Below are 19,727 nucleotides of genomic sequence, written 5' to 3'. Positions count from 1 at the left end.
AAGTCACCATAGTTGTGAAGCCAACCAATAAGAAAATGTTTTTATGAAACTTTGGGGACTAGTGTAATAAACAGCCCATTGTCTCCTCTCTCTCTCTGGGTTGTTTTACAAAGCACCGATAAGGAATTTATAAGGGGGGAGGCGGATGTGCCACTTTTTGAAACCAAAACTAAAAGTCAAAGGAACTTAATTAAAAAAAAGAGTTACAGGTCTGAGATTTTGCATGGCAGTTGCTTTATAGGGTTACAATATGGAACAGTGAAGAAACGGCGGCGCATCCGCCGAAAACCGCCGAGAAATTGCAAAAAAAAATTCGGCGGGAAACGGCGGTTTTCGGCGGTTGCGCCGCCGTTTCTTCACAGTTCCATATTGTACCTCTATAAAGCAACTGCCATGCAAAATCTCTGACCTGTAACTCTTTTTTAGTTGAGTTCCTTTGTTGACTTTTAGTTTTGGTTTCAAAAAGTGGCACATCCGCCTCCCCCCTTTTAAATTGTTGTTACAACGCATTAAAAATTAGTCAAAATTAGAACAGTTTCAATGTTTCTAGTACTCAAAGTCTAAATAATAAGCACAATAAGAAAAATTGCAACAGTAGGTACCCAAGTCTAAAAAAACCCATAAAAATAAAATTATCTGTTTCATCAGTTGCCCATACCCAAAATAAAACGCCCTGTACCTACCTTGCAAAATTTACAACAAGCAACAGGTATAAACATAGATAGATAGATAGATAGACAGACAGACCGACACCCATTTATTAAGATAGATGAATATATATACATTTATCAAATTATCAAGGTACCTAGATATTTAGAAACAAAACATTTAGCTAGCTAGGTAGAAAGCCATATAGACAAACATTTAGCAAAGAAGATAGGATAGAACGATATTTATTTAGCTAGGTAGATAGATAGCTGGATATACATTTATCAAGATTGTTAGACAGACAGACATTTAGATGTACACTGTAACTTTTGTTTTTGTTAAAAGTTTTAGTTCCAACGATTTAGATAAAGTACTTTGGGTTCCAGTTTAATTTACAGCTCATTGTCTTGTCCCTCCTTGAATCATAGTGTATTTGTTACAGACAGACCTAGACGAATTTTAGAATAGTTATTTATCGCATCGTATTATAGACAGCTTTTTGCGGATATTAAAATGAAAAATATTAGGTATAAAACAAGTTTTTGGGTTTTAATATCATGATTTTCATCTTAATATTCGTGGAAAATTGTCTGTTATACGATGCTATACATAATTTTTCAGTATGGCTGACTGAAACGGTTTTAATCCAGCGGATATTAATTTGAAGCCATACTGGAATAGTTATTTCTCGCATCATATAATAAACAGCTTTCCGCGGATATAGAATGTACAATTATAAGATTAAAACCAGTTTTTTAGCCCCGAGGTGCCAAAGGCACGTTCTTAGAAAACTGGTTTTAATCTTATGATTGTACATTTTTATATTCATAGAAAGCTGGATATAATACGATGCTAGACATAGTTTTTTGTATGGATTAGATCCGGCTCTTATCCACCGGATTCGAATGAATACGAGAAAAGAGGTTCTCTTTTTAATAACCTTTTTAAAAGAATCCAAAGTTTTAATAACATTCATTTATTATTTCAGCACCCATTGTCTTGACCTTGGGGACGGATGGAAGGTATTACACCACTCCAACTTCTATTATAGGTAAAAATAGCCTAAAACCTGCTAAAAAGCGGTCCGACCGCCATTGATGTTTTATAGTTAATTGTGCTCCTTAATAATAGAAATGTTGTCAAAAACTTTTAACTTTCTATCTTTTATAGGAGCTGAGTAAATTCCATTTCCCCTATAGCGTTACGGACTGACTGACGGACAAAGTGAATCATAGAGTAGCTTCGCTACTAAAAAAGACTTTCACTGATAGACCAGGGATCTAAAGGGATACGACAATGGCTGTTAAATTGATGTACATTTCCAAAATTACCCATTTTGTAGATTAAAATTAGCGGTTGAAACGTTTTACACTGAACTAAAGGAACGAACCAAGCAAAATTTAATAAAGTCCCCAAAGTTGTATCTAAAGCAACATAGAAAATAATGTCATAATATGTAAAACTTTGGGGACAAGTTTAATAACCAGCCCATTGTCCCCTCTCTCTCTCTTTCTCTCTGAAAAAAACTTCACATTCGTTATTTTCAACTAATCCTTATACTAAAGTAACAGGATGTTTGTGTGTCTGTGTGTTTGTACCGAATGATCTAGCTAACCGCTGAACCGATCGGGTTCTCCTTTACAGGGTAGCTTCTCACAGGTCCCGGGAAGGTTTATAACTATTTTGGGGGAGGGTATCACCACCCTCCCATGATAAATCACAAAAATTGCAAAAAAAAATTAAATATGTGAGAGACTTGAACATCTGGTTAATAATTCACTTTGTCTGTTCGTGCGTCCATTATTTTTGTTCTTTGCTACTTATGGATGTTGTCAACTTTGTCTTTCTTCTTTAGAACTATACGCGACATGTGTTTTCATTATGGATCAAAGGTAGATTCATAAAAAAAAATAGGTTAGCTGCTTGCTGGTGGGGCAAAATTATTTTAGTGAAAAATCCTCCAAAATCGCACAAAAAATCTACAAAAATCATAAAAGGGTTATTAACATAAGATTTTGTTTAATTTTTGTAGATTTTTTATGTGATTTTGGAGGATTTTTTTTACAAAAAAACAATTTTGCCTCACCAGCTGGCAGCGACCATTATTTTTTTTTAAAGAATCCGCCTCAGAATATTTATTAGATTCGGAGCTATCATAAAAAAATCATGTCTTGTATAGTTTATAAAAATAGTCCATAAAAAAAGAATAGTTACCTAGGTACTTAATAATCGAATTGTATGTAGACAAGTTTTCCGCGGCTATTAAAATATAAAGAAATTTTATAAAAATCCAGATTTTTAACGAATGAAAAACTGTCTGTAATACGTTACAAAATCTTATTTTTCAGCATGGCTTAGAACTGATGGTAATTTAGCGGATTTTAATAGGATTCCAAGATATTCTAAAATTTATTTTCCAGTAGGTCTTAGAAACCAATGAAAATCCGCTGGATTAGAACCGGTTTTTAGCCATACTGAAAATCCTCTACAACATTGTATTACAAACAATTTTCCACGAATATTAGAATATAAATCACAAGATTAATACCAGTTTTTTTCTTCATTTCAATATCCGAGAAAGCTGTCTATAATACGATGCGATAAATTCTTATGATAAAGTATGATAAAGGATCTCCGTTTGCCTGTCTGTCGCTAACCACTGAACAGATATGGTTCACCTTTACAGGGTAGCTTCTCATAGGTCCTGGTAAATTTTATAACTATTTTTTTTTAGAGGGGGGGGGAAGGGTGGGTTACCGCCCGCCAACTTACATTGAAAAAAATGACCCCTCCAAAAATTTGTTTTACCTTTTAAAAAAAAAAAAATTGAAAATGAGGGGGGGGGTCTTCCCCCCCCCCTCTCATCGCCCTAATTACCCCTATAGGCCTCTAGGGGGCGTAGCCGCTAATAATCATTTATATTTTAGTCAAGAGTGAGACGAACAACAGTTATCAGTATCAAAACATCACTACAGGCATAAAATTGATTAATATCCGCTGGATTAGAACCGGTTCTCAGTCATACTATCTGCATATTGTCCGCGGAAAGCTGTCTATAATACGATGTTATAAAGAAATATTTAAAACTTATGGAACTAAAGTGATAAGGATAAATTGATATACATTCCCAATGATTATAGACAAGATTACCTTTTCTGTAGATTATAATTAGTGGTTGAAACATTTAAACACTCATAAATGTACCAACAAATTAAAATTCAATAAAAGTCTGCAAGTATGTTAAGCTAACGAATATGATAACGTTATTATAAAACTTTGGGGACTAGTGTAATAAACAGCTCAATGTCCCCCCCCCCCATCTCTCTGGATTTAATCCCATAGAGGTTTCTATCATCAATTTTATGAATGTATAGGAGAATTAAATACATCAAATACACAGCTGACAGCACAATTAAATTCAGGCATAGGTCTACTTTATAGCATAAAACCAGCGCAATACTTTTTAAAAAAAAACAGCCAGGTGTGTATTATATTTTGCATTGGGTCCCCTGCTAAAGCTCTAGGGGGCTTGGTGTCGCTTCTAGACCTTTCTCCACGCACCTTGGAACATACTCCGCTTATGATTGCAGTGTAAAGCGTCCATTCGCCCATCAGACAACCAACTCTCTGAGATGCACGACTTTTGTCTGAGAAGTCCTAACTGTGCCTGTTTTGGGCCAAGGCATTCCCCCTACTCTAACTATTTACATTGCGCATCTGACATAGTAGCAGTGGGAACTATTTTTAACGTCTTTAGTTAGGACGTGGTGTCGGGCCTAGATTCAAACGTATTACCTTCCCGACGACGAGCGGATGCGCTACGTGTTGAGCCCTGCTAAAGGGGGGTGGGGAATAAAAATATGTGAAAAGAGGAGAAAAATAGAAAAAATAAAGAGTTCTGAAAACATGAATTAAAAAAAACTACAGAAATATATGGGAAAAATGAATACCTATAAAATAAAGAGAACTCAAAATATTTTTCTCAATACTTTTAAAAAGAGCCAAAAACCATCCCAATATTTTTAAAAAACAGCCTAAAACCATCGCAATATGGTTTAAAAACAGCCTAAATCCATCGCAATGTGGTTAAAAGACAGGTTAATACCATCCAAATACTAAATAAACAGCCTGAAACAATCCAAATATCTTTATTAAAACAGCTTAAAAACCAACCATTATTTTTAAAAAAAACAGCCTAAAACCTAACGAAGTACATAAAGAAGACCAAAATTTACCACAGTAGGTCACCTGAACCCGGTGGCGGGTACCCAAAATCAGCTGATCCCAACGACGGGTACCCAAAGTCACATGACGCGTCCTGCAGCTCCACCAACAATTGCTCACAATTCAGAAGAGGTTAGTCTACATATTTGAAACCGATTAATATCCGCTGGATTAGAACCTGTTCTCAGCATTGCTATCCGCATATTATCCGCGGAAAGCTGTCTATAATACGATGTGATAAATCACTGTAAAATGCAGGGATCTAAAGGGATAAGACAATGGCCCATAAATTGATGTACATCCCCAATGAATCTATAGAAAATTACCCCGTCTGTAGATTATAACTAGTGGTTAAAAAGTTTGGATACTCAAATTCATAAAATAACCAATAATAATCCATTATAAGTCCCCAAAGTGGTCAGGCCACCAACGAATAAGAAAACGTTATTATTTAAAACAGCCCATTCTCCCCTCTCTCTTTTGAGAGGTTAGACAAGGATATCTTCTTATGATAAAGTTAAAGGATGTCTAATTGTCAGTTTGTTTGTCTGTGTGTTTGTCTGTTTCTCTATCTGTCTGTCTGAAGCTTAAGATCTCAGTAACCACTGAACCGAATGGGCTCTACTCTTCAGGGAATATACCTACCTACTGATTTTATTTTTTAGGTACCAAATTTGTTTTGTTAAATTACCTTTTCGGCCGAAACCACTAGTCCTTATAATAAAGTAACAGGATCTTTGTGTGTATCTGTTTGTGCCGAAGGATCTCGCTAACTGCTAAACCAATATGGTTTTCCTTTGCAGAGTAACTTTGCAGAGGTCCTAAGATAAATCGCCCCTAGAAAAAAATTACTACCCCCCCCCCCCTAAAAAAAGTTTAAATTCTTTCTAAAACTAAAATTTTTAGGTATTAATTTTATGTTTTTTATTTTAATATTTGTTAAAATTGTCTATAATACGATTCAAAAACATATTTTTTAGTATGGCTGAGAACTGGTTCCAATCTAGCGGCACATCTGGGATAAAATACACTGAATTTACTCTTACTAGCGGCTGCGCCCCTAACATCTAGGGGCTCTATATTCGAAGGAATATGGAAGGGCACAAAAATAGACGAAAATCATACCTACCCACACTTTTTATAAAGATAAAGTAGCCTAAAACCATCCCAAGACCTATAAGTAGCTTCACTGTTAAGGAGGACCTTATCGGTTCAGCGGTTAGCGAGGTCCTTCACTACACCCAAAAAAAAAACTTACTATTTGATATATATTAGGATAGTTGTACATTTTTGTATCCGCGTAAAGCTGTCTATAATACGATGCGATAATAGTTATTTCTTTCATCGTATTATAATCAGCTTTCCGCGGATATAGAATGTACAATTATAAGATTAAAACCAGTATGTTTAGCCCCGAGGTGCCGAAGGCACGGGCTAAAAAAAACTGGTTTTAATCTTATGATTGTACATTTTATATTCGTAGAAAGCTGGATATAATATGATGCTAGACATAGATTTTCGTATGGATAAGAACCGGTTCCTATCCACCGGATTCGAATAAATACTATTATTTCAGTTACGGAATTTGAAGCGGCAGCAGCGAATGATCAAGAATCGCGAGAGCGCCTGTATTTCCAGGGAGGGGGGCACATGATTATAAAAACTTTGGGTACTATGGTTATTTTGGTTGGGCCGGATACTTTTTTAGCCGGATACCGGATGTCCGGCTGATTTCTAATGCCGGATATCCGGTTCCGGCCGGATTTCTGGCCAACGTTCGAAATCTGGCAAATTACCAGTTATTCGGACGGATATCCGGTGTCAAAAATCAGTCGGATATCATGTAACCGGATAGTTTTAATATCCGGTATCCGGCTGGTTATTGAAAATGACCGGATATCCGGCGCAACCCCAATGGTTATAAAACTTTGGGTACCAGTGTAATTTATAGTCCAATGACCCCTTTCTTGTTGGGTAATCCCAGTAAAAGTACCAAAATATTCTAGTCAACGAATTAAAATAACATGGTTATAAAACTTTGGGTACTATGGTCATAAAACTTTGGGTACCAGTGTAATTTATAGTCCAATAGAGGGCAATTGAATCAATTCAACCACTCATTGTATTCTACATAACTATTAATTTGTGTATCATCATTGGGGATTACATCAATTTTTACGGTTATTGTCTTATCCTTCTAGATCCTTGGGAAGTATAACAAGAAGGGGGGAAGTTTTGACACATTTGCGTAAACCTGGTATATAGGCTTTATCTTTGGACCGAGAGGATAGGTTATTAAAGATAAAGAGCTCCAGGCTTCTCGGTGGTCTCTGTACAGGTAAAAGTTAAAAATCAACTATTTTTTTTTAAGAGTTAGAGGTCAACTTATAAAACAAAATATGCATCTTTTTTGATGTTATTCACATATTCGAACAGGGGTGTATATTCTACATGGGATCCCCGGCTAAGGGGGGGGGGGAAATAAAAAATAAGTGGTTGGAGGGGAAAAAAATGTAAAAATTAAGAAAACTGAAAACATTTTTTCCTTGGTGATAAAAACTAAAAAAATGTGTGGTAGGAGGGATAAAATAAATAAAATATAGAGTTCTTTAAATATTTTTCCATTTTCTCCCCAACTTGGTGAGAAAAAACTAGGGGGGGGAAAAAATAGAAAATTTTGTAGCCGGAGAAAAAAAATAAATCTTGTGCAGAATATACACCCCTGTATTCGAAGAAAAACATACATATTTTGTTTCATAAGCTGACATCTAACTCTTAAAATAAATTGATTTTTATTTGTTACCTGTACAGAGACCACTTGGAGGCCTGGAGCTCCGGAACCTGGAGGCCTATCCAAAAAAATCTTAAATCTTGGGAAAATTCATCATATAAGAATGATTTTATCATTAATAACCTATCCTCTCAGTCCAAAGATAAAGCATAAATACCAGGTTTACGCAAATGTGTCAAAACTTCCCCCCCCCCCCCTTTATTGTCCATTGTTCTGTCCCTTAAGATCCAGGGATATGATATTGGGTAATGAATTAGAATACATCCCCAGTGGTGATAAACAAGATTACCTCTTCTGTAGATTTATATTATTGGTTGTGTTATGTTAAGTAACTCTGCTAGTTTTGTACTAACCAATCAAAAGGGGTAGTTGCACGAAATGCATTTAAACTTAATTTAGTGAACCACATATTTTTTGCTAGTTAATGGGTTAAACTAAATTTATATGGCATATATTTAAAAGAATTTCAATTTTCTACCGCGTAGTTTTTGTGATATATGCAATTTAAAAAGACGATTTTCAAGTCTTGATATTTTAGAAACTACTAGCGGCTTCGCCCCTAGCCTCTAGGGGCTTTGCCCCAAGAGGTATCATTACATCTTCTATTACTTACCCAGCAGATCGCAAATTGTGAACCACATATTTTTTGCTAGTTAATGGGTTAAACTAAATTTATATGGCATATATTTAAAAGAATTTCAATTTTCTACCGCGTAGTTTTTGTGATATATGCAATTTAAAAAGACGATTTTCAAGTCTTGATATTTTAGAAACTACTAGCAGCTTCGCCCCTAGCCTCTAGGGGCTTTGCCCCAAGAGGTATCATTACATCTTCTATTACTTACCCAGCAGATCGCAAATTGTCGCACCTACCCAGCAGGAAAACATTTTCTCGATTAAATAACGAATTCGCAAAATTCGTAAAAAAAAAAAAAAAAATAGCGATTAAATAAGGAATTTATATGGCATATATTTAAAAGAATTTCAATTTTCTACCACGTAGTTTTTATGAAATATGCAATTTAAAAAGACGATTTTCAAGTCTTGATATTTTAGAAACTACTAGCGGCTTCGCCCCTAGCCTCTAGGGGCTTTGCCCCAAGAGGTATCATTACATCTTCTATTACTTACCCAGCAGATCGCAAATTTTCGCACCTACCCAGCAGGAAAACATTTTCTCGATTAAATAACGAATTTGCAAAATTCGCGCCAAAAAAAAAAAAAAAAAATTGGGGGGAGAATTTTTTTTTTTGGGGGGGGGTTGGTTTGGGGTGTCCCACCCCCCAAGAAAATAGCTTAAAACCACCGCAGGACCAATAGGTATATACCCTGAAGAGTAGAATCCGATCGGTTCAGTGGATACAGAGATCTTAAGCTTCAGACGGACGGACGGACAGACAGACAGACATCAAGCTACTTTGTATAATAGATGTGGTAGAAAATTGAAATTCTTTCAAATATATGCCATATCAATATAGTTTAACCCATTAACTATCAAAAAATATGCACATATAAATGAAGTTTAACAAATTGACCAGGAAAAAATATGCAGTTCACTAAATTAAGTTCAAATGCATTTCTTGAAACTACCCCTTTAGTACCAAAATTATGAGCCAACCAATTTTAATAACATGGTTATAAAACTTTGGGATCTTCTGCAGTTCACGGTAAAATATTGCTGGTAACGAATATTGCCAAAAATCTATGAAGTTTTAAGGCTGCTAGCTTCCAAACGGCTGAACGTACAGATCATACCCGCACACTATTTTAAGCGGTATAAGAAGGCCTACAAATAATCTGGAATAGCCAAGATCCAATGATGCACAGGGAAAGCTTCACTGAAGAAAAAACGCGTAAAATAGGCCTTTTTTGCGCATTTCTCAGCACTGCGAGATAATTATGCATTATTGATTTATGGCTATTTCAGATTATTTGTAGGCCTTCTTATGACGCTTAAAACAATATTTTACCGTGAACTGCAGTAGATCCAAACTTTGGGTACCAGTGTAATTTAATGTCCCCTTCCTTGGGGCATCAATTCCTTTTTATCCTTTATTGCCATATCCCCCCGAATCTGCACAAAGACAGGGATCTAAAGGGATAAGACAATGGCCTATAAATTGATGTACATCCCCAATGATGAAACACAAAATTAATCCCCGTTCCATAGTTTAAATTAGTGGTTAAAACGTTTGAACACTTTACTAACTTATTAAAACAACCAATTAAAATTTACTAAGGCCCCCAAAGTTGTTAAGCCAACGGATAAGAAAATGTTATTTTAAAACTTTGGGGACTAGTGTAATAAATATCCCATTGTCCCCTCTCTCTCTCTCTCTGTGAGATAGAAAGAAGAAAAAGGAATATGTGACATCTTTGGAGGAACAGCTCAAACTTCTGGCAGAGGTTAGTTCATACACCTTTGGACAGACAGACAGACGGATCGATGGATGGACGGATGGATGGATGGATAGACATACAGAACAGACAGACGGATGGATCGATAGATGGGTGGACAATGACATACAGACATATATAAAACCCATATACAGATAAACGGACAGGCAGATAGATGGACATACTGACATTGAAATAAACACATACATAGAAGTACAGACAGACAGATGGATGGGATGGACATACAGACATATATAAAATCCATATACAGATAAACAGACAGACAGATGGATGGATAGACATACCGACATATGGATGGATAGACATACAGACATATAAAAACACATATACAGATAAAAAAAAAGACAAACAGATGGATAGACATACAGACATATATAAAAACAGATAAACATACAGACAGACAGATGAACAGATTGGTATACAGAAATGGATATTATCACATAAACAGATAATCAGATACAATAGATGGACATACTGACATTGAAATAAACACATACATAGAAGTACAGACAGACGGATCCATGGGTGGATGGACATACAGAAATGGATACAAACACAGAAACAGAAAGACATACAGACATATAAAAACACATATACAGATAAAGTTAAAAAGACAGATAGATGGATAGACAGACGGATGGATGGATGGATGGAGATACAGACATATATAAAAACAGATAAACATACAGAAAGATGGATGGATGGACATACAGACATATATAAAAACAGATAAACATACAGAAAGATGGATGGATGGACATAAAGACATATATAAAACACATATACAGAAAAACAGACAGACAGATGAACAGATTGGTATATAGAAATGGACATATATAGATAGACAGATAGATGGACATACTGACATTGAAATAAACACATACATAGAAGTACAGACAGACAGATGGATGGATGGACATACAGAAATGGATACAAACAAATATACAGATAAACAGACAGACAGATGGATAGATGTACAGACAGATACATGGATATACAGACATAAAGACAAACACATATACAGATAAACAAACAGACAGATGGACATACTGACAGATACAAACACTGTCTGTCTATAACTTTTCTGATGTCTGTCTGTTTACCTATCTGTCTGTACTCTGTCTGTTTGATTGTATGTCTGTCCTTCCTTCTTTGCGTCTGTCTGTCTATTTATCTACCTACTAGATGTATTATTCAGTTTTCTAAAAGGTAGGAATTATATGCAGTAATGTGTATTCACACATTGTTTTCATACAGGCCATATCATATCTAGGAAAACAACCTGCTACGCCTTGAGAATGACAGATTACAAGAACGAGTGTCACAACTAGAGGCGGAGAAATATTCGTGGCCAGCAAATATTGGAAGCAGGTCAGTACCTTCCAAATGATTATGAACAAAATTACCCCTTTTTAATAAGAGTGTTAGCAGGTCTGTATCCAATATCAGAGATAGAGGGGACAAAGGGCTGTTAATTACACTAGTTCCCAAATGATTTCTTTTACGATAGCTTGACAACGTTGGGGACTTAAGTGAATTTTTAGTGGTTGGCTCATTTAGTTAAGGGGTTCAGACATTTAAACTATTTACTAATTTAAATCTGAATAATAGGTTATTTTGTGTATCATCATTGGGGATGTACATCAATTTATCGGCCATTGTCTTATCCCTTTAGATCCCAATATTTTTAATATTTATTTAGCATTGTATTATAGACAGATTTCCGCGAACATTATGCGGATATTATTTCTGTGAACTGGTTCTAATCAGCGGATATATTTCAGTACTGTGCACGCCAAGAAAGCCACGGCCCTGTTTGGTATTCTCTTCCTTGTCGGACTTAACTTTAGTAACCTCAGGTATTTTAATGTCAGCCATTTTGTCATGTGATCAAAAATCAGCCAGACAACCTCGGGTATTTTACATTGATTGATAGATTGATCACACCCCACCCGAAGGCTTTTAGGTTAGAAAAAAAACCTTAGAAAAGGTTTATACAGGATGTACTGGGACCTTATGGTGAGTTCAGAACATGCTTTCCCTAAATTGAATTAGTACCTTCCCATAGTAAAAAATTTTAAAATTACTTTTGGGGATCAAATTTTATTTTTATTTTTAGAGTTTCTTCACCAAACCTCCTTGATCGTCTTAATTGGCTCATGTTCATCATGCAAATTCGTTCACATTACAGTAGAATTGACAGATATTGGAGCTTTCTAAAAATGTCTCTAACATTTTTCTAGCTCTAATACTTTTTGAGATATCTTATTCCAATGTATTGCTGTAAAATCATCTTTTACACAGCAATTAATTGATTGATTAATTGAGGAATTCATTGATGGATTCATATAGATTCATTAATTGATTGATTGACCAACAAATAGATTGATTGGTCGATAAATTCTTTGAATAGTTGATTTATTGATTGATTGATAAATTGGTTTATTGATTGATTGGATGATTGATTGATTGATCGATCAGTAAACTGATTGATCAATAAATTGTTTGATTAGTTGATTTATTTATTGATTGATGAATTGGTTGAATGGTTGATTTATTTATTGATGAATTGATTGATGGATAGATTGATTGATAGATTGATTGATAGATTGATCCATCACTAAATTTATCAATCGATAAATTGATTGATAAATATTTTATTTGATTGATTGATATTTAGTTCACTGAACACAAGCCCTAACCTTGGTGGTGTTGGAGGGGAGGGGAGCAGTCTTATTCATGAGAAACAGGCAGCTGGCAGATCTCTCTTATGGCAGGTATAGAAAGCATTACAGACATACAGATGGACAGGCAAATGGACAAATACAGAGAGACAGACATATTGACAGATATACAGACAGACAGATAGACATTCAAACAGTCAGACAGACAGAAACTGACTGACAATCTGAAAGTATAAATAGACAGACAGTTAGATAAAGGTAGATAGATAGATAGATAGACATACATTTTCATCTTTGTTATTTTTTCAGGCTGATTATGATTATTTGTCAGATTTAGAAAATCTTGCAACAAACTTAACCTCAGCAGAAGAGAAAGGTTCCGCCATGTGTCCCATGTCTTTTAATAAGACTGAATCAATAAGGTATTTATCTGTCTGTCTGTCTGTCTGTCTGTATGTCTGTCTGTCTGTTTGTCTGTCTTGTCAAATTTAACCTCATAAGAGAAAGGTTCAGCCATGTGTCCCATGTCTTCTTATAAGACTGAATCAATAAGGTATTTATCTATCTGTCTGTCTATGAATGTATGTCTGTCTGTCTGTTTGTCTGTCTTGTCAAATTTAACCTTATAAGAGAAAGGTTCCGCCATGTGTCCCATGTCTTCTTATAAGACTGAATCAATAAGGCATTGTCTGTCTGTGAACAACCGCCTTGCCTTTCAATTCAATTTCATAAAAAAATCAGGTGTGTATATTCTGCACAACTTTTATTTTTTTTCCTGCTGCAAAATATTTCATAGGAGGGGAAAAAATAGAAATAATGTTTACAGGACTTTTTATTTATTTTTTTTCCCTTCTCCTAGTTACATATTTTTTATGTTTTTGCAAACGTTTAGATCATCTTTAAAAAACGGTTTTAAAAATAATACCCTCCCTTATTTCTCATTATTCTATTTTCAGACTGGACAACGAGCTGAGAGGATTATTTGCTGCTCAACATGACGAAGGCAAAGAATAATAAAATAAATATTTTTTTCAATTTTGCTTTGAAACCCCTAAGTATCTGCTGGATTAGAACCGGTTGTAAGACATTATCATACTTAAAATTCATGTACAGCATTATATTAGAGACAATTTTCCACGAATGTTAAAAATTGATAAAAATTCTCAAAATTTAAGTTAAAAAATGAGTCTAAAACCATCTGATTTCCTATGTTTTAGTAAACTTGCACTAAAATGTATATAAAGGAGAATCATATTGGTTCAGCGGTTAGCAAGATCCTTTGGTACAAACAGACAGATAGACATTTTGTTACTTTATTAAAAGGATGATGGGCTTGTAAACTTAAACCAGTTTTTAGGCCCCGAGATGTTGCTTTAAAAATATTCAATCTTATACTTGTACATTTTGATTTTCATAGAAAACTGGATATAAGACGATGCTAGACATAATTTTTTCGTATGGATGAGAACCGGTTCTAATCCACCGGATATCAATCGATTTAGAATAAATACGAGAAACTCAATAATTATTCTTTGATCTAAGGAAAAAAGCAAATAGAAAAAAATCTCCGAATCCCCACCACCAAAAATCCTCCAAAATTGAGTAAGAAGAAGAAAAAGAAGACGACTAAACCATTGTTGGGAATTAACAAGCGCCACAATATAAAGCCCAATATGATAGGTATGGGGTTAATCAGGGATCTAAAGGGATAAGACAATGGCCTATAAATTGATGTACTTCCCCAATAATTATACACAAAATTACTTCTTCTTCTGTAGATTAAAACTAGTAGTTGAAACGTTTAAACACTCAATTTACTAACCAATTAAAATTCAACAATTCCCCAAAGATGTTAACCTACTAAATAAGAAAAAAGTTATTATAAAACTTTGGGGACTAGTGTAATAAATAGCCCATTGTCCTCTCTGTTGTTTTCAGTGGTTTTTATTTTACTCATTTATTTACCCCTCCCACATATTTTTTGACCAAGGAGAGGGAAAAATGTATTCAGTACTTTATTTTTTTCACCCCCCCCCCTGTTGGAAGGAAAATAACCCGCTACTTTGTTTTCTTTCGCATAATCTGGAAAGGAGTTATTAAATCCTATCGTATTATAGACAGTTTCTTAAAAAGTTTTTTTTTTTAATTAAGGTTCAGTGTATTCCATGTTGGTGGAGGATGGTGGATACCAATATGGCGGCGGCTCCCGCCGTCAGGTCGCAGCCGCAGCAGCCGCCGCAAATGGGCACCATCGGCAGCAGAGCATCAGCTTGTATGACTCATCCCCGCACCGTCACACATTCTCTTCTCTGTTCGAGGTTGGTTTTCCCGCCAAATTTCTCAGTTTTCCCGCCAAATTTTTTAGTTTTCCCGCCAAATATTTCAAATCATATAAGTACTGAAATGGTTAATGTTATAGGTTATTTTATTTTTATGAGTAAGTTTGGGTATAGTTTTAGGCTTTTTTTGTACCATTCCATATTATATATATACCTTCAAATATAGAATCCCTAGATGCTAGGGGCGCAACCGCCATTTCCTTATGATAAAGTAACAGGATGTCTGTACCAAAGGATCTCGCAAACCACTGAACAGTTCTGGTTCAACTTTTCAGGGTAGTTTCTCATAGGTTCCGGGAAGGTTTATAACCATTTTTGAGGAGGGTATCACTCACCACCCTCCCAATAGAATTGGCCCCTAGAAAAAAATATTATTACTCTGTAATTCTGTAAATCTGAAATTTTTTATAGTTAAAGGGGGGGGGGTTAATGCAACCATGTCGTAATCAATGATTAAATGTCACTTAGAATTCGAATTTCGATCTGAAATTTTGCATGAATAATTCTTGGTAGGTGTATTTTCCCTAAATCGAACAAAAAGTTGGAAAAGTAACGGCTGGCGGCTTAGCCGTTTTTTGCCTATTTTCAGGGCAAATTCATCATTAATTACGTAGGAATCAACTTTTTAAAACATATTTTTGGTTTAATTCAAGTTGAATGATAGCAATAACCATTTTTTAAATTTCTAGTACCAACAGCTACCGGCTAGAACCGTTTGATTGTGTTGTTGAGTGACAAAAGTATTATGTGGAGATAGGTTTCGTGACTAATTTGCTCTTAAGATAGCCCAAAAATGGCAATACGGCTGTGCCGCCAGCCATTAGCCGTTACTTTTCCAAATTTTGGTTCGATTTAGGGAAAATAGGCCTACCAAGGATTATTCATGCAAAATTTCAGATTGAAATTCGAATTCTAAGTGCCATTTAATCATTGATTACGACATGGTTGCATTAACCCCCCCCCCCCTTTAACAAACTAACTAATCAAAACTTAACAAAGGTACCCAAAGTTTTAATATGTATCCTCTTTCTAGGACATAGAACGCCGTGATGACACTTTCTATGTGGTTTCATTCAGTGGAGATCATTTGCTGGTTCCCGCCACTAACCACAGCAAGGTAAGTAACATATCCGCTGGATTAGAACCGGTTCTCATTTATACTATCCGCGGAAAGCTGTCTATAATACCTGCCCCAATACTAACCACAGCAAGGTCAGTAACGTATCCGCTGGTTTAGAACCGGTTCTGTCTCATACTATCCGCGGAAAGCTGTCTGTGATACCTGCTTCTATACTAACCATACTAGGCAAGTTAAGTAACATATCCGCTGGATTGGAACCGGTTCTCAGTCATACTATCCGCGGAAAGCTGTCTATAATACCTGCCTTTATAAAGAACACAGCAAGGTAAGTAACATATCCGCTGGATTGGAACCGGTTCTCAGTCATACTATCCGCGGAAAGCTGTATTAATACCTGCCACTATACTAACCATACTAGGTAAGTAACATATCCGCTGGATTAGAACCGGTTCTCAGTCATAATATCCTCGAAAAGCTGTCTATAATACCTGCTACTATACTAACCACAGCAAGGTAAGTAACATATCCGCTGGATTAGAACCGGTTCTCAGTCATACTATCCGCGGAAAGCTGTCTATAATACCTGCTACCAACCACAGCAAGGTAAGTAACATATCCGCTGGATTAGAACCAGTTCTCACTCATACTATCCGTGGAAAGCTGTCTATAATACCTGCCACTAATCACAGCAAGGTCAGTACCATATCCGCTGGATTAGAACCGGTTCTCAGTCATACTATACGCGGAAAGCTGTCTATAATACCTGCCACTATACTAACCATACTAGGTAAGTTAAGTAACATATCCGCTGGATTAGAACCGGTTCTCAGTCATAATGTCCGCGGAAAGTTGTCTATAATACCTGCCACTATACTAACCACAGCAAGGTAAGTAACATATCCGCTGGATTAGAACTGGTTCTCACTCATACTATCTGCGGAAAGCTGTCTATAATACCTGCTACTATACTAACCATACTAGGTAAGTTAAGTAACATATCCGCTGGATTAGAACCGGTTCTCACTCATACTATCCGCGGAAAGCTGTCTATAATACCTGCCACTATACTAACCATACTAGGTAAGTTAAGTAACATATCCGCTGGATTAGAACCAGTTTTCACTCATACTATCCGCGGAAAGCTGTCTATAATACCCGCCACTATACTAAACATACTAGGTAAGTTAAGTAACATATCCGCTGGATTAAAACCAGTTCTGTCTCATACTATCCGCGGAAAGCTGTCTATAATACCCGCCACTAACCACAGCAAGGTAAGTAACATATCCGCTGGATTAGAACTGGATTAATGACTATTTTGATAGTTAGTTATTGCAATACAAAATTATATATGTTAGATGGTATTCTTGTAACTTATGCATGCAATCAAACTTAATGCAACTACAACACACAACTGTACAGAATTTTTTTGTTTTCAGGTTGCGCGCCCCAGAATGAGCTTGTTATTGCCAGCCATCACCCTTGCCTTAAATGGTAAGTGTTAGCCAGACCATACAGACAAACGGACAAATACTTTCTAACAAGGACAGTGATTTTAGGAGTAGTGAGAAAAAAAACATGAGAAGGATAAGACAATGGCGGGTAAATTGATGTACATCTGATGATTGTAAACAAAATATCCCTTTGAAAGCATATTGAGTTGTCTGATGTTTAATAAGAATGGAGTGCCCAACGGTAGCATATTAGGTCTTTGATATTTCTAATATTGGGCACCTATAGGTAGCATATTAGGTCCTCTGATGTTTCTAGAATTGGGGTGCCCCAAGGTGACATATTAAGTCCTCTGAAGTTTCTAGAATTGGGGTGCCCCAAGGTAACGTATTAGGTTCTCTGATGTTTCTAGAATTGGGGTGCCCCAAGGTAATATATTAGGCCTTCTGATATTTTTAGAATGGAGAATTCCAAGGTAGCAATTTAGGTCCTTTGATGTTTTTAGAATTGGGGTGCCCCAAGGTAACATATTAGGTTCTCTGATGTTTCTAGAATTGGGGTGCCCCAAGGTAATATATTAGGCCTTCTGATATTTTTAGAATGGAGAATTCCAAGGTAGCAATTTAGGTCCTTTGATGTTTTTAGAATTGGGGTGCCCCAAGGTAACATATTAGGTTCTCAAATGTTTCCTTTATTTCAGAGTCCCAACTGGCCCCTGACAAAATTGCCATGATGAAGATTGATTGTGAAGTTATACACACTCAGCTTATTCAAGTTAAAGAGGTGAACACCAAAATTTATTCATTACCATTGGCTACGCCCTCATAAGCCTCAAGGTTCACTTTAGATAGTATGAAAATTATTTCTGGGGTTGCTTTGTTTTGTCAGGGGTGTTTTCTTTTGGGGAGGGTTGAAGAAAACCCTGAAAAAGTTAAGAACCTTCCTTCGACCTTTAAAAAACTTAAATATACATGTTAACCATATCAGCTATGCACTTTTCTACTGATAATCATATTTATTTATTCCCCATCCCTTAAGATTCCTTAGTTTAGGTATACTATTTCAGGACTCTATACCATCCCACCTTGTGGCGAATATGAAAACAAACACAACAACCAATCACAGCTCAAAAAATACAGTCACCCCAACAACCAATCACAGCACAGCAACAAATGTTGGTACTAAACCTCCCCACCAAAGTAAGTTAACTGATGTGCCATAAAAATGCATAGGTAATTTGTTAAAAACTATGAAAAGTTTTTTTTTCTGATAAAAAACTCCCCCATGTCAATGAAGAAAATGAGATATTGATTATTGATTTCTGTCAATGGTAAGTGGGTGAGATTAAGTAATATTTTTGTTCCATTAAAAAAAAAAAACACCCTGAAGAAATAGGCTTTGCCACTAAATTTTATTTACTTTTTGCAGGACAAAGGTACACCAACAGCTCACAAGAGGCCGCCACCAGCGAAGACGACATCCAATATTTGAAAAGAAATGGCGCCAAAAAATTAACGCGGGAAAATCCAGTAGAAACAGCTGAAAATAAAAATGGCGGCTAAATTGTTCATAATTCCTTTATTTTTGTATGATGTTTAAAAAATGTATATTAGGGTTGGCAATCCGAATCCGCAATTGAAATTTTGGATTCTGATTGTTATTTTTTATGACATTTGTAGCACTTTGTCATTTAAAATGTGACAGAAAAAAAAGTAGTATTCAAAGTTTTATTTTCACAGTAGCTTTTAATGTTTGCGTTAGGTTAGGTTAAGTAAGGCTTAGAAAATGGCCGCTGTAGGTGCTAGTATTTTTTTATTTCCAAAATAACCTTTACAAATATTGGTAGAATCCACAAACCAAAAACCCGCAATCCGCAAAAAAAATAATAAATCCGCAATCCACGGATTAATCCGCTTTTTCTGGCGGATTTTTCTAGAAATCCGAATCTGCCCAAAAATTGGACGGATTGTCAAACCTAATATATACACTACCTAATGTATTCTTTGAATTAAAGGGAAAAGTAGGTTGCGGGTAAAATCCGTAAAGGTGTGTGTTTTAAGGCTTAAAAATAGTATTAGAACGATAATATT

General features: G+C 35.7%; 2 protein-coding genes across 2 annotated transcripts in view; both read left to right on the top strand.

Moving 5' to 3' along the window:
- LOC145306792 (mitochondrial disaggregase-like) overlaps positions 1–19,727 on the top strand; it is a 228,707-nt gene that overhangs the window by 22,110 nt on the left and 186,870 nt on the right. The gene's annotated exons all lie outside the window — the stretch shown is intronic.
- LOC145307673 (cyclic AMP-dependent transcription factor ATF-6 alpha-like) lies at positions 645–19,674 on the top strand. The gene is made up of 19 exons (XM_080150165.1): positions 645–709; positions 1,637–1,699; positions 3,576–3,623; positions 4,023–4,076; positions 4,889–5,004; positions 6,449–6,510; positions 10,012–10,069; positions 11,355–11,452; positions 11,866–11,940; positions 12,762–12,858; positions 13,075–13,187; positions 13,722–13,768; positions 14,308–14,445; positions 14,917–15,083; positions 16,138–16,221; positions 17,625–17,679; positions 18,338–18,420; positions 18,704–18,836; positions 19,066–19,674. Exons 5-19 carry the CDS (start codon positions 4,957–4,959, stop codon positions 19,197–19,199), a joined length of 1,392 nt encoding a protein of 463 aa, XP_080006291.1. The 5' UTR covers positions 645–709; positions 1,637–1,699; positions 3,576–3,623; positions 4,023–4,076; positions 4,889–4,956; the 3' UTR covers positions 19,200–19,674.

This window comes from Acartia tonsa, chromosome 15, assembly GCF_053477335.1.
Source record: "Acartia tonsa isolate MP-2025a chromosome 15, ASM5347733v1, whole genome shotgun sequence".
Lineage (NCBI taxonomy): Eukaryota > Metazoa > Arthropoda > Copepoda > Calanoida > Acartiidae > Acartia > Acartia tonsa.
This window is presented reverse-complemented; position numbering and strand designations above follow the sequence as displayed.